This window comes from Egretta garzetta, unplaced genomic scaffold, assembly GCF_000687185.1.
Source record: "Egretta garzetta isolate BGI_Z169 unplaced genomic scaffold, ASM68718v1 scaffold79, whole genome shotgun sequence".
Taxonomy (NCBI): Eukaryota; Metazoa; Chordata; class Aves; order Pelecaniformes; family Ardeidae; genus Egretta; species Egretta garzetta.
Window position 1 is genome coordinate 3011866 of NW_009260791.1, and position 16304 is coordinate 3028169.

The 16304-nt window shown below is 41.4% G+C and overlaps 1 protein-coding gene across 16 annotated transcripts in view; it reads right to left on the reverse strand.

Annotated features, from left to right (window-relative positions):
- Positions 1-16304, reverse strand: part of TTLL5 (tubulin tyrosine ligase like 5) — a 152924-nt gene that overhangs the window by 6409 nt on the left and 130211 nt on the right. For 14 of the 16 annotated variants that reach the window (XM_009646667.2, XM_035901951.1, XM_035901954.1 and 11 more), the window contains one exon: positions 4759-5858. In XM_009646667.2, coding sequence (XP_009644962.1) covers positions 5818-5858 — 41 coding nt within the window. In that variant the 3' untranslated portion in view covers positions 4759-5817. Of the gene's footprint in view, positions 1-10; positions 4736-4758; positions 5859-16304 lie in introns of those variants that run through there. The other 2 variants (XR_004842983.1, XR_004842984.1) reach the window with 2 other exon arrangements.

The following is a 16304-nucleotide window of genomic DNA, read 5'->3' on the forward strand; positions in this document are numbered from 1 at the left end:
CCCCTTCCCTACGGAACCACTATTATTCACTGAATACCACTGGCAAAAGCTTCACACCAGGGTCTCCACAGTGATCAGTGATTCTTTCCTGTAAATTGGAACAGCAGTGAACACTCTTTTTCAATGAGGGCCAGTAAAATCCTTTTTTTTTGTAAGGTAACAGACAGAGCAGACTCCTCAGGGCAGACTTGGTGTCTTGTTTGTCACCTTTAGTTCAGTGAAGTTTGTCCTCTGTGTTAAAACCACATGGAGAGGCTGTTTCAAAAACTCAGCATTCAACAATTTTGGAGAAGATCAGCTTGTGTTTCTTAACTACTCATCTCTAAGGCAGCAGGGAAACTTAATCTCATTTTTTTCGAAAAGGACAGTAGGGTTCTAAAGTGGGAAGAAAGCAGTGACCAGGTACTGTAGTTCTTTAAGATGTGGGGTGGTAGTGTACATTCACCCAGAAGGTGCTCTGCACTCAAGCACTTCGGAAGACAAAGATGGAGAGAAGTGAAATGTGTATGAATAAGATTAAGACCTTCAGAGTAGTAAGTATTTTCTTTTCCATATTTAAGTGATTAACCATTTACATACATCATATTAGTGATGACTTCCATACAGCAACCTACTTTCCCCCAAAATCACAACTGTCTAGAGGTGGATCTTGGTGTCCTTTATGCTCTTTTAAGAGCTTCATCATTCTGAAAAACTCTGCAATATATAGCGCCCATCCAGGTGAAGACATAGACAAGCTGCATGCGACAACTTGGCAGATGTCAGCAATGGAGACTTTTCTTAGAGAACCCAACACCACAGAGTGAATTCTGGTGGAACATGCTGTTGTCGTGGAAGGCAACTTTGCCTTAACTGTTCTACTAGGCTGTACTGCGACTGTCAAAATAAAACATCCATACAAAGTCAGACTACAAGACCATCTAGCCCACCTCTCATCTCTGTCACTGGTCAACAGCACACGCCTGATAGACACACTAAAAATTGGAAAAAGCCCATCATGATACTTCTCCAGAATAGTCACTTGAAAAGTCTTAGAAACTTCCTGCTTGTTTTTTAGTTTTAATATTTAATATGCCCCAGTAGATTACTTTTTCATGGATTTGTCTACTTATCTTTTCAAACCATATACACTTTTTTGTACCCACAACATCTTGTGACATGGAGTTCCATAGGTCAATTACGTACTGTGAAAAAAGAAAATCACAACACCCCCCCCCCTTTTTTTCCCCTTTGAATCTGATGTGTTAGTTTCATTTGATGCTCCTACTTCTTCTCATGGGCAAACCTATGAACAATTACTCCCTTTTCACCTTCTCCTTTACACGCCTCCTTGCTCATCTCTTTTGCAGTTAACCACTTTCTGCATAAAGAGAACTATGAATGTTAAGTTTTGTGCTCTTGGTATAACCAGTTTCAAGGACTGTTTGACTGACCTGATTCTGCAAAGATAAAATAAGGTCCTCCTGATGTTTGGTGTAACAAGAATGTCTTAGCTCTAGGAACACAAGGTTCTAGAAAGAAGAAAAGGAGGTAAAGTCTCAGGCTACGTAAAGCTCAGAAGCTTCTTTTAGAAGAAACTCATGACAGATCTACAGGAATAATGTGTCCAGAAAAGAAACAGTATGAAGAGGATCAGTCAGCTAGTTAGTTACTGCAACGAAAAAAATCCAATTATTTAAACACCAACAAATAACCTATCCAGATTCAAACAGTGAGCCCGGGATTATCATCAGTAGCAAATGTAGGACTGACTGAAGAAAAAAGTCTTTGGCAGTTTGATCAAGTAAATCTTAACAAAAATAAGCAGGAGCCAGACTACTTTTGTTTCCAGCAAATAATCCAAAATTACTGTAACTGCTGTATTAGTACAAGGTACAGGCCTAAAAGAATGCGAGCTGAGAATCCAGTCTGTTCTGTAAACTCACCTGTAAGACAATGATCTCCTTCACAGGTAAAGAAAAGGAATGGTCCAGCACTGCCAGCCATTCCAACTCCACGCACACAGAGACTATCCATATTACAGTATGAGGAAGAGGCACAGCATCGAGATTCCTACTAGTAAACCAAAGTCTTGATACCAAAACCTCCTACCACAGTGTGACACCAGTATCAGAGATATCTATGTTGACCCTCCAGGCATCACAATGAGGAGCATTTCCAACAAACCATGATTGTCCAAAAGCATATCTAGTCTTGAGAATGGAAATTTCAGTATGCCTCATTGGCATCCAAGACTAAGTGGTCTATCTAGTGTCGCAACATGATCTCCCACTGATGGCACTCAGACGACTTGTGAGGCTGGTTTAAAGGCCAAAATGAACCATATGAAAGTGAACTTAATACTTATGTACTAAGTACAAGTCAGCTGCTTCTGGAGAGGAGAGAATTTAATATCCCTCCCTTAATTTTTATGTTGTGGTATGCTCATCGTCTAAATATGGCACAAAACACTTGTATGAATTCTGCATTACTGCAGCCTCCAGTACTCTGACATGCACCTTACTCCTTTCAAGACTAACAAGCCTGATTCTCTGTCATTGAAACAGGGTCCTTAACTTATAAGTGATACAAACATCATGGAGTAGAAGAGGGCCCCTTGGTTATATTATCGAGTCTCACCACTGAAGTAGATGCAAATGATTGTTGGGGCTTTCTATTGGTAATTTTCTTTTCTCACAGTAAAAAAAGGCACTTTCGATGAAACTCATTGTTGAATACAGGGAAGTAAATGTCATAAAAGCAGACACAAACTAATCCCCACGAGGAGCATGCATATAATTGTTCTCCCCTCATATGCAACAATTATAAATCCCAAATGGTTTGCTATTCTCCTTTCCCCCCTTGTACTGCAAAACACTTCCTGTAAAATGCCTTCTCTCTAAGACATGTGGGAAACAGTTCTACGCCTCCCCACTTAATCTCTAACTGAAGCCCTCAGAGAGGTTTTTGAAAAGGGACAGACATGGAGGTTGCAGAGCTGCAAAGAGACAAAATACACATTATCCATCAGTACCCAGCATCCACCATGCACAAAGACATATGTGGACTCCAGGCTGAGGAGTACAAGGAGATGGAAAAAATAAAGTAACAGGAATCACAGGACTTGTTCCTGATTCTCTACTGCACATGCTCACAAGAATTTATGTTCAGAGCTGGGATCAGCAGATGCCCAAAGCAAAGGAGTACTGCTATTTCTTTTGATGCTCTGGCTGCCCTAACATATCCTGAGGCTGAACAGGAGTTCAAGGTCTAGGTGTTTGGCTTGAGGTAAAGGACCAGTCCTGATATCCCTTGGGGTTTTTTTTTTGTATTTTGGAAGCAGAAGAAAAAATTTCCAGGGACAAAGAATGCAAGACTTCACTGCTCCTGAAGCTGACAAAATTCATCCTTCCAAACAAGGGTCTTAGACTGCAACGTGCATTTCTCTGAATATTTCAAAAATGTTAAGAGACAAGATGAATGATACACTGCTACTAAGTCATCACAGATAACAGATGTGGTGTTGGCTACATCTAACATGCAATGCAAAGAAGATCGGAAAATATGCTGGCTGTAGCTGAGTAAAATCATTATCCCAAAATGAGTGGGTGGGAGACTGGAAAAGCTGACAAAACAATTAACCTATTTTGATAATAAGCCAGCACTAATTAGTAATTTGCCAGAGATGTAAGAAAGCTGTTTCTGACAATGATCCTCCAAAGACAATCACCTTTCCTGGGAAAACTGTGCATTTAAATCTCTATCCTCCAAACCTCTCTATAGTTTTCAGTGGTGGCTGTGACAACCTGAATGAAGAAACTAGAGAACAAAAACAGAGATGAGAATTGCACAAGGATGTATACCCTAATGGCTACTCAATCCTGCACATGAAACCCAGTGGAATAAGGGTAACTCTGATCCCCTGGTGGGAAGAAAGGAATGGAATCTATTATTACTGAAGCTAAGTCTTATAGGGAAATAAGCCCTCTGACAGTTCTGGAACAGAGCTGGAGGCTATAGCCAATACCACACATTAGCAGAGTAGGCTATGAGAAGACAGATCCAAGGTCTTGAAGCCCACAGCTGCTGAGGTTGCACAGAAGTTTGAAGTAACAACTTCTGCAACTAAATTTTCACTCATCATGAGCTGATAACTTGATGCACCAGTAGAAACATCTATGTCTGAGATCCATGGGAGGCTTTAAATGATTACAGACAGAAGGGTCATGATCTGAAAGCAACTTTACAAGATTTTACAAATCTCTTGGTCACTGATGATATGTGAAAGCAGCACAGGCAGTAGAAAAATGTCATGGAGATTCTTGAAGAACACAGCTGAAAAATGCAAAGAAAGTGAAAAGGATCATGACTGTCTAGTAAATGAAAGATAAGCCAACAAAGTAAGGGAACAACTACATCAGAACTGCATTTTGGACAAATGAAGTATTCAGTGTCTGTCATATGCGTGAGTGGAACAGAAATAGAAAAATGCATGTTCTGTCCTATGAATTCATGCCTGGAGCAAGTGATAGTGAAACTAATGGGGTATGAACCTCATTATTTCATCTTCTCACAATTTATCTGGTCTTGAATGACAGAAAATAGGCAGAATCCAAGAGTGAACATAAACACAATATTTAAAGAGAATTTAAAGACTCTTTCTTCTGTCTGCCATTTGGGTTGATCATTATCTACTTGCCAACACATCAGAATGATGTCTAAATCATGACTCTACAGGCTAGAAATGACAGAGGAGCTGTGGAGTAAGAAAACAGATCAAACAGGCTGTTAGAATCCAGTCTCTGAGGGCTCTGATACAAACAATAGGAGATTTTGTACCCTTTGAGAATGACAATCATACCACTTGCTGTTTGACAAGGCAGAAGTTGCAAAATACCGAGTTTTTCTTTAACCTGGCACCAACAAAGAGCCAGAGCTGAAGCTGCTTCCTGCTCATTTTAAGGATGGGTGGCTCTTCTCTCCAATACATTTTCCAGCTGCTGATGTTGTTTTCTAACGCAAGCAAATTAATTTTCATAGCATTAGGCAAATTTTAACTGGAGTGCTTCACCAAGCCACTATTGCAACTGATAAGAGCCACCTGGGCCTTAGGGTTCAAGCTTGGGTCTGAAAACATCAGCCAATTTATAAAGTTTATAAAGCCTAAACAAACAGAAATCAAAATACAAAAATAAGCCACACAGAACATAACCATCCAGCAATGAAACATAAAGACAGATTTAAAATCCCGTCCAATATAGTGACAGCAAATATTTTGAGGGAGTGAATTAACTGAAATTATAACCAAAACAAAAAAAAAAAAAAAGAAATTACTTTATTCAAACCAATCATTTCTATGGCTCTGTGCCAAAATTCAAGACTGCAACCAACAAGGATGTCTCCAGTTGTATGTTCTAATATTTTTCTCTGCTGATGGTTGCCATGCGATGACAGCAGAGAATCTTGGCTGTTACCATACTAGGACAGACTGAAGTGGCTGAGCAAATGAGACTTTATGTTCAAACTTGGACCTTAGGAAGAACAACACAGACAGCTAGAGGACCTCTGTCTTATAGAAAGATCTCATGGTTAGTGATCAGAAAGAGGTGGGAGGAAGGGACCCCAAGACTCAGCAGCAGCAGCTCTCAGAGGCAATCATTCACCTCAGTTTGCAGATGTATCACCAGCTTCCACAGATGTTCTGGTACTCTCCTCAGTGGGTGGTCCTCTCACCAGGGCCTCCTCTTCACTCTCTCCTGGGTGTTATCTGAGTGTGGTGGTATGAAGTCACTGCTGCTTTTTCCTTTGCCCCATACTTGAAGCAACACCCTGGATTCCTCACCTGGTGTTCAGTCTTAGTCCTTCTCTGTGAGCAGAGGCTGGAAAAAAAAACCACAAAGCAAAGGTTTTGAGTAATCATGGGGAACAATTTTGTGGGAAAAATTGGTGCACTGCTCTGTAAGTCTCGGCCATCACCAGAAATCTGGATCTCCCTTACCACACAACCTCTCTCTGCAGAAACAGATGAGATCACAGATCAGTATGACAAAACCTAAGCTAATAAGCTACTCTGTGAAAAAGCACTTTGGTATTCCTCTCAAGCCCCAGAATACCTTCTTTACTCTTTGCCTCTCACTCATCTGACTCATCTCTTCACACACTCCTCCTGTATCTCTAAATCCTTCGCCCATATGAATGTGCTTTGTCTCTTTATTTTGTGTCTTTTACTCATTCACTTGCATGGGAGTCTACTTTCCCACTCCAAAAGATGCTGAGGACCTTGGTGCAGGAGAGATGGGGGGGTAAAAAGGTTGATCTTTAAAAGAAACAAAATGGGGATAAGGAAAAACATTTTCTTCCTATTATTATAGATAGATTTTAGTTCTACATAATGTGACATTTTCCTATTTAGGCATGCTATAGGAAAAAGTCAATGTAATCTTTACTTCCTTTACTTAAAAATCCTTAGACAGTCCTTTAAAATGAAAAATCCAAACCACTTAGAAATGTACCAAGTTTGTTTTGAACAGTTTGCATTTTACAGCTAATCTAGTAGGTAAAGCTTGTCCTGTGTATTTAGCACATCAGCTTGCTCCTAAATGTGAGTGACATTTGTTGAGAGGTGTTTATTAAAAATATTGCTATATTTTAAAAAATACACTCTCCTTGAAAGCCCAGCACAGAGCCAAACATCACACAACTCAGAAGATCTGGAAAGATGTTTAGAAAGCAGGATTGCCAGCTATGTCACTGCACTGAAAGTTTGGAACCTGAATTAGGAACCAAACCGTCAACCAAGTGTATTAAGATAGGATACCAGTCCAGAAACCTATCCCTTGGCAATACGCTGAAATTAAGGAAACAAAGGCAGATGAGAGAGGCAGCCAACTTCAACCGCATCTTCCTGTTTTGAAGAGGCTTTTGAGCCTTCCTTTTCCTAAAGAAATGCACAGTACAGTTTGTCTTTTCTCACCAACTGAATTAAAATCACTTTGGATAAGTTCCTCTTGTATGGCTGCCTTGAGGACTCAACACAGAGAGGGACATTCTTATGTCTAGAAGTGAATATGTAGGTTGCTACCATAAGTGCAGCTCACAGCCAATTCAATCATTTCATAAATATTAATGTATATAATTCTATGAAGTTTTATCATTTCAAAGCTACTAGTGAGCGTTCAACCTCCTTCTAGTTGAGTAGGTTGAGGTTCTGGTTGAGTAGGGGGGGCAGGAAAAATACCCCTCATTCCTGACGGCAGCCAACATCACGGGTTGATTCTCAGTAGTGACAAGAGTCATTGCAGTGAATCACCACATCCAACAGAATGAATTCTCTGCCTGCTGGGCGGTGTTAAAGTATCTGCCTGTATGTCTGTCCACATGTTTGCATACTGTTATGTCATCCGTGACTGTACCTCAAAAACTAACACTTTTGTAGTTAGAACAGCTACATAGGGGGAAGCAAAGGATTACCTCCTTTTGATGGATATGGTTCTGAGTCACAAGGAAATCACAGGAGTTGTGTAAAGTCATTTATGGGATACCCGCACACTAAAATTCAGTGCCATGTATACTTTCCCAGCACAGACATACACAACCTGGGTCAGACACCAGCACCTAATTTACTCTGCTTCCAAGCTGAGGAATGAGACAGAGCAGAGCACTAGGCTAACTGAGAGTACTGGGTCAGGGACCCATGCTAACGTTTTTAGAGCTAGTTTGGGCTGTTTCATCATACCCACAGCAAGCCTGTGGCAGAACTGAGAAGCATGTCGAAGCCTCCTGAAGCTAGTGTTGAAAACAGGAACTTCCTTTCTCCCTGAAAAGCTCTGATAATCCTAGAAATTAAGATTTTTTTATCCCAGAGCAGAGGGAATTTCTAACCCTAGAATGATGCCCAGCATTCTCTTGATAATATATAGTGCAACTCAGAAAGGCAATAAATAGATGGGGTTTATTTATATCCATGGGTGACTGACACTAGCAAGCCAGGACAGCTGACAACAGAAGACCAGCCTTCCCTCCCCCATCTTTCAGGCACAATTTCAAGTTAGCTTGCTGGACCAGGCAGGCAAGGGAAAGCAGCAGTTCCAAGTCGTGAAAATTTACTTGGCAGAGGGGGTGACACAAACAGTACACATAACTGTATTTGAGTGAAGTCTCCCTGCATGAAAAGAGCAGTGAGCAGCCTCATTAACAAGTGGAGAAATAGCAGCAGAAGCCAGAATGAGCCTTCCTGCTCCCATGTTATGGAGAAGACACTGGATGGGCTCCTCACCTGACTGCTAATGCCCTTCTGTACTTGACAGCTTTCATTCTGATTTCTCTTACTCAGCTCCCTACTCCCTGGTTTGTTAAGGCTCTCTCCGGCTTTTCCCCACGTTTCATTTCATAACTTCAGACACTCCTTTCACCCTGTTCACACACATTTTGGCTTCTATTTTTAGTCTCAATAAAATAATGCCAGATTAAAACAAAATCCAATTTGGATGGGCAAAGTCATCCTCTCTATAGGTAGCTTAATGCCAAAGGGCCAGATGTGAGATAGAAGTAGCCAAGACATTATATAACCTCTCCCCAGTCTTTGCACACCTGATCTTGAATGACATTTCCAACACAGCAAGGAAATATAGGCAGTTTGCCATCGCCTAACTACTGAGAACAAGCAATGCTCGGCCTCCAGTCAGGCAAAAATGCCAACTGCCTGAAGTCATTACTTATCCTGCTTCGGCATTTTCTTTGAGTCTGTCAGAAGTGAAGGCTCCCAAAATTCAAGCTGGGTTCTGGTTCTTAAACAGGGAAGCCAATTTCTAGAGACTGTCCGTTCCTTTTTCTCCTGCTTTCCCAGTGGTCCTGAGACCTGGAATGTCCTTTCAGTGGCATGAGACCAGTAGCAACAGGAAAAAGCTCCTTCCTTTCATAAAAGAAAGGCAAAAGGTTGACTAAAGGTGTGAGAGGCAGGCTGCTCTCACAAGTTAAGGAATAAATGTCATTTCTGATCATTAGAAGTGAACATTGACCCTCAGCTCTAGCTGAGAGGCGATAGCCGAGTTAAGACATTGTCTTCTTAGCATCATCTGAGAAAAGCCTGGAATGCTGCTTTTGGCAGAGCTTTCCACTCTGCTGGGATATAATGAGACTTACACAAAAGTTTTCTGCTAACAGGATAAATTCAAACACAGTCATGCCCTGTTGATAATTGATATCTATTTTAAAGGTATTGGTTAGACATCAATATTTGCTTATTGTTACTCATAAGGTAATGTTTCCTTGCTCCTTCAAAGAGTACAAAGAAACAGGGTAAGAAGGTCTGTCTTTACCCTTCTCCTTTCCCTTCTGGTCCATCTGGCACTACAGGCTTGTCTGTCATTATCTGACCTGGGACAGATGCAACAACTACAGCAGGGAGAGAATTATCTTTTCCCCGTTCCTGTTTGCCTTCTTCACGGAACTGTGGAGGCCAGCAGGGAAGAGAGAGAGAAGATCCAGGATGTTTTCATGATGCATGATAGAATCATAGAATCATTTAGGTTGGAAAAGACCTTTAAGATCATCAAGTCCAATCATTAACATAACACTACCATCCCACCACAAAACGATGTTCCTAAGCACCTCGTCTACCTGTCTTTTAAATACCTCCAGGGATGGGGACTCGACCACCTCCCTGGGCAGCCCATTCCAGTGCCTGACAACCCTTTCTGTGAAGAAATTTTTTTTTAATGTCTAACCTAAACAATGGCTTTAGGAAGATAATTCTAAGAACAAATGTGAAACCAAATATCCTCCATTGTAACTGATTCTTTGCCCTCCCCCAAAGGGAGGCACAATAGCAGGATTCTCCTCAAGCTCCACTGCTTTCCAAAATACGATAGAATGGACTGATTCCATTTCTCAATAACCCTTTCTCTATGCAGAGATGGCACCACAGAGAAAGTTGATGACTGAACGTTATTACTGCTGTTGACAAAAGGAGTGAGATGCTGCACTGGAGAAGTTTGATGCAAAGTGCTGGATATCATACTGCTGTTCCCTTTCAGTGACCCACCCAGAGCTTCTCAGCAAGGCAGGTGGTTCTGGAAGGATTTATGTGGAAGAACTCATCGTTACTCCATTCCTGGACTAGGATAAGTAATGAGGTGACATCAAAAGTTGTCATCTTTTGTGTTGTAAGATATCTTGTGCCTGAGTAGCCAAAGTAGTCTGAGGTAGAGGTTACTCAAGGTGCCCATTTGAAGGTCACCTTTCAAAGTCAAGACCACTTGTGCAGTCAGTCACAGCAACAAGAGAGAACCAGGAGTGGCAAATGAAGACTGGAATTAACGGGATTAGTGGGAGGGAGGAAGTGTACCAGCAATGTGCTGTGCAGAAACCTGAGTGATTTCTTTTCCCAGCTGCTCCTGATGAAGGATTTGGACAGTGTGGTGAGACCAGCTGAAATCATAGCCAAGGTTCCTCTTGGGAATGTGGTAACAATATAAAAATAAATGCATTGGTGTTCAATGAACTACCGCCTTCCAAGGCTTTAGGGGAGCCTGGCAGAAGCTGAGGAAGCATGGACAAGACTGGGCAGCTGGGAATTCCACCCTGCTGTAGCAAATGGCTGGGAGTCTGACACAGGCCATGCACAGTGGCAACAGTACATATTCCATCCCATCCCTGCCCTTTACGCTCCGAGAGAGTTGAGAGACGCTGGCTGATAAAGGAATCTCCAAGTCACAGGCATTTTCTTTGTTTAGATCTGGCAAACAATACAAAGTGATTGTATGTGGTTTGTTTAAATGCCTGTTGTGTTTACTTGCCTTTTTTTTTTCTTTTGCTGGTGCAGGACAATTTCGAAGCTTGTACTTTTGCATGCCTGCTAAAAGAATCTCTTCTTTTCTTTCCTTAAGCTTATATAAAAGAGGCTGCATTTCAGGAATAATGTTAATTCAAGCAGTGGGTAGACAGGAGCCAGTCACAGCTTAGCACCTCCAACAATAACTCTAATTTCAGGTCTCCAATAACAAGACATACATGACCTTCTCACGAAGGACCATACAATAATCTTTGATATAAAAAACTTTAGAAATACACAGTCTATCTGTAGATGTCCTGTAAAATTAAAAAAATCTGGAGCATGCTCGATATAAAGAAGAGTAAGTGCAAAAGTGCTCCTTTATCGCTAGTTTGCAAGCAGGCTCCATTCATTGCTCTTTACTGGACCACACTGCTTGTACATTCATCTTATTTGGATGGTGTTCAGACGCTGCTCTCCACCTTCGCCTAAAGAAGCAAATCACTAGAAGACTAAGAACAGCAGCCTGCCTTCTACATGGATTAGATCCAAACCAGTTTATTAATCCCCATATTCTTCAACTAGTCTCTTGGCAGTTCAGGATCCCTTTCAGGGGATGATACACTTCATTTCAAAGAGTTGCATACCTTCAGGACTTGGCATGCATGCAGATAGGGGGGCAGGTGATTGTCCAAAGTAAACAGACAACTGCACATCATCCTGCAATTAAGCTCAGATACAGACCTGGGAATCACAGGGAATAAAATCAGGTCTAAACTACCTAGCTCAAGAAGTTTCCTCCCTAGCTTCAGATTGGGTTTTGGCATTCACCTTCTGTATGAAGTAATCTCAAGAGAACTACAATACAAATAAATTAGTTTTGGACTCATGCTTGAAGCCAGACTAGGTAGAGTTCTGAGAGTTTGCATGAATTAGCAGTCTTCACTGCTGTCAAATGCAGATAGCATATGACTAACTTTTACCTCCCCTAGTCAGTAACTCTAATATTTTTTTCTTCTCCCAGCACACATAGTGGAAAAGCCATGTGGACACTAGTAATATAAACACTAACACAATAAAACTGCATCAATGTTAATCAGTCTGAGTATGAAAAGGTAAAAGTCCTGTCAGGTCTGGAGCCAGTCTTGCCCAGTTTTAATCACGATTCATGTTTGTAATTACATAGGTTATCAGCACTTTATATTTTTGCCATAGTAAAACAGAACCCCAGAGGCATTCTGTCTTCTGAAGCTTTTAAAATAAAAATTTCACAAACTCTCAAGAAGTTGGCAGCAAATGAAAGACAGAAGCACAAAGACAAAATTTCATAGTTGCTGTTATCTTTACAAATCAAACCAAACCAAATAAAATCAGCTGGGGTTGGTATCACCTTGTGCATCCCCTCCACTGAGGGGTTAACTGTACTTTCAGATTGTTCCTGTCCTCAGGCTTTTGCAGAAAAGCTCAGGAACAGAGAAGCTGCATGGGACTGTACTGTTATATTTTCATGAACTACCCTTCATCCTCTATTCTCCCTAAAACCTGCTTTGTGTTAGCATTTTCAAAAAGGAAGAATAATAAATATAATAAATTTCTAACTACGAGGTCTTCCATGTAGCTACAGAGCTTCCTTGATGTTTCTTGCCAGTTGTTCAAAAGCTAAATTCTGGGGCAAAAATGACACCTTTTATCTAGAACTTCACTTTCTTGAGAAAAAGAATTCATGCACTATTTGCCTAATGCCACTACAGCAAAATATGGCAAAATGTCTCTGTACACCTTACATTGTTAATATATACAGTAAAAAAAATGGCCAGCCTGTAGGTTGGGTGGAGAGGAACCTGATGAAGTTCAACAAGGGCAAGTGTCGAGTGCTGCACCTGGGGAGGTCAAACCCCATGCACCAGTACAGGCTGGGGGCTGACCTGCTGGAAAGCAGCTCTGCTGAGAGGGACCTGGGAGTCCTGGTGGACGACAAGCTCGCCATGAGCCAGCAGCGTGCCCTTGTTGCCAAGAAGGCCAAATGGTATCCTGGGGTGTATTAAGAGGAGTGTGGCCAGCAGGTCCTCCCCCTCTACTCTGCCTTGGTGAGACCCCATGTGGAGTACTGTGTCCAGTTCTGGGCTCCCCTGTTCAAAAAAAGATGAGGAACTCCTAGAGTTCAGAGGAGAACAACAAGGATGATAAAGGGACTGGAGCATCTCCCCTATGAGGAAAGGCTGAGAGAGTTAGGCTTGTTGAGCCTGAAGAAGAGAAGACTGAGAGGGGACCTCATCAACACATACAAATATCTTAAGGGTGGATGTCATGAGGACGAAGCCAGACTCTTTGCAGTGGTGTCCAGCGACAGGACAAGGGGCAATGGGCACAAACTGAAACATAAGAGGTTTCAGTTGAATACGAGGAAGAACTTCTTTACTTTGAGGGTGACAGAGCACTGGAACAGGCTGCCCCGAGGGGTTGTGGAGTCTCCTCCTCTGGAGATATTCAAAGCCCGTCTGGACGACGTCCTGTGCAACCTGCGCTAGGTGAACCTGCTCTAGCAGGAGGGTTGGACTAGACGATTTCCGGAGGTCCCTTCCAACCCTTGCCATTCTGTGATTCTGTGTTCCTTCCTTCATCACTTGAACTCACCGTGTCAAGCACAGCCTCATAAAGACAACCTGGAACTGAACAACCCACCATACCACTTAGCTTATCTGTTACTCAGCAAGCTATATTCTGAAGATGACTTGGAAGAGAGAATGGATTTCTGAGTTCACAATCACCCTATTTCACTAATACTAATTGATTTGCTAAATTCCATGAAGCAGGAAACAATCAGTGTAATGCTGTGGGACCCTCGAAGTAACACAGAATAAAAAAAAAAGCAATATGATAATAGCTGTATTTTCAGAATGACTGACAACCCACTAGCAGATGGGTGTTCAATTTCAGTGAAAAATCAGGTCAGAAGAATTCTGAATGTCCCCTAGAGGTAGTAATTCTTAGTATTTCTTTAATAAATCCTATTAAACCTCCAGGAACTTTGATAGGAAGCTGTCTGTTCAGATGCTACAAATAACCCCTAAATGATAGCTTGCAGATTTAGCTTCCTGCCTGTAGATACTCATGAGAATCTCTGCCTTCTCTCTCATTACACCAGTGGCACACAGCTCACACACAGTTTCTGCCTCTCCATGAAATGAGGATGAGGCCATAGGGATGAGAGGCTGCCACACTTTCATTGTAGCGGTGGCTTCAGAATCCTGAGCTGCTTTGCAGAAATGCTGGCTTTTATTCAACTCTTCTATTCATCTCCCTTTTATTGCATCTCAAGGGATCTGTCTTCAAGAGACTGAGCCCACTGCATAACAGTATCTACAACTGGTATTCTCCTACAGTTGCAGTACTCACTACCAGTGAACTGTTTGCTGGACAGTCTGGTTAAAAGTTTCCACACTGCCTGACTCTCTTTTCCTTTGAGCATCATCCTTACATTTAGTTAGATCATTTGTGATACCTTTATGCTTCTTCTCTGCAGAGCCTCATAGCTATCCTCAGATAGGCTGTTAGAGGAGAAGGCCTATTCAAGCTTCTCAGACACTTCTGAACATTTGTCTGTGTGTGTTTATACAGGGGTTCCTCTTATCTCTGCAACTTTTCACAGCCTTCTATCTTTAAATGGTTGCAGTTTATTCTGTAATCTGCTTTATGACTCATGTCTCCAATCCTTCTAGTTGGTATCTAGGATACTAAATACATGTGAAACAGTAACCCCAAATAAGATGCTGATGAGGGAAATCAGGGCCTTAGTGTAAGCAATCAATAGAGAGAGAGTGAAGAAGACAAACAGCTGCTCCTGCAGGAAGGACCAGAGTAGTTTCTGAGACACACAGACTGGGCACAGCAGCCTCTGACGCATACCAGTGGCTTGGTGCAAAGCTGAAGAAAATATCATTCCCCAGTTTCCAAGAACAAACATTTTGCTCTACTTAGTTCAATCACTGCAATATTTAGCACTGTTCATGGAGCTATATACCTCTTCGAGAGACAAGGAACCTTTGAGTGACCCACCCACCATAGTTCTGCTAGCCAAACTAGGGTTCTATCTAAGCCCTCACACTCTTAGCTAAATGGCAGGCTAAACTCTTTGTTTCAGTTTCAGAGAGAGGAAAAGTTTAGTACAGTGCAGCTAGCCTAGTCCTACAGAAGGAAACATGAGCTGAAGTTCTCAGTTCTCACTGTATTGTAAGTGTTCCCAGACAGGGTGACTACCCTGAACTTTGTAGTTGTTATCTAGGCTATGTTCTTCCTGCAGCTCTGACTGTTGCCTTCCAACAATCCTCACGCATGCTCTGCATAAATATTCAAAGAAACAGGGAAGGATAGAAAAATGCTACCTACAGTTATCACAGACACACATAACAACAACAGTACCCAGAGGAGATGGAGAGAATTTCTTGCAGAGGTTAAAATTACAGGGCGGCAACTGCAAGAGTGCTCTTAAAACTGTGAAAAAGAAGGCAGAACTCAGCACACAAACACTTTAATGTAAGTCCATTCAGCAAATCAGCTTGGTCAGAATATCAAGAACTTCATTTTTACATTTACTTGTAAATTTATGTGTAACCTTACTTTATACACTGTACTAAAAACTCAGCTTGAACTATGCAGTAGACCAGAACTTTTGCCTCAACTATACGTATACTACGGTGCTGACATAACTTTATATATTGTGATAATCCTATTATATTCCATTCCTACACTGTCACGTTCCAATGTGCTGTAGGGTCTTTTTTACTGACTATGGCTAGTCACCCTGTAAAATTTCTGGTAGGATAACTGGAGTTTTTGGCAGGTGGTAAAGCACAGAAGGCAGTTTGGAACTGTAAAATAAGTGCATTAGCTGAATGTTTGTGCTAGAGGATCAGCAATAAAATCACTGACATTAATAATGGAAATGTCATCTTTAAGTTTCAGAGCTAAATATCCAAGAGATGAATTGGGTAATTCACTCCTATGCAAACTTTTTTTTCAGCCTGTGAAAACACAGAGATCACTGCATCAATGATAACTCATGTTTTCAGGGTTTTCACAGCAAAACAAAAGGTCAGAAACATAATTTTTTTAAAGCATTCTAGACCATAATTTGTCCATATATTCCATTACTGTAGGCCGTGGGTAGTATGGGTTCATCAAGGCTGCACTCTACCTGCTAATAGGTCTGCATCAAAGAAAAATGGATTGGGTCCTCATTTACTAAGACCTTAACAGCAGATAAACCTGTTTGAATTAATTAGCCACTAGGGAATAATGAAGATTTGATTCTATGTCTCAGTGATTTTCCTTTGGGAACTTTCATCTCTACTGATTGACTTCACTATGCAGCTGATTCACAAGTCTCAACTATGTCTTTTTGAACTAAGAGGCTTTTCTGCAAGACTGAAGAAAAATGTAAAGAATGTCTTGGCCCTTTATTACAGGCCAAGCTTAAACAACAGAGCATCTTTGAGCCAAAGCCTAAAGCAAAGAGGAGCCATTTTAGCCAAGTTTTTTTTCCCAGCCACATTTT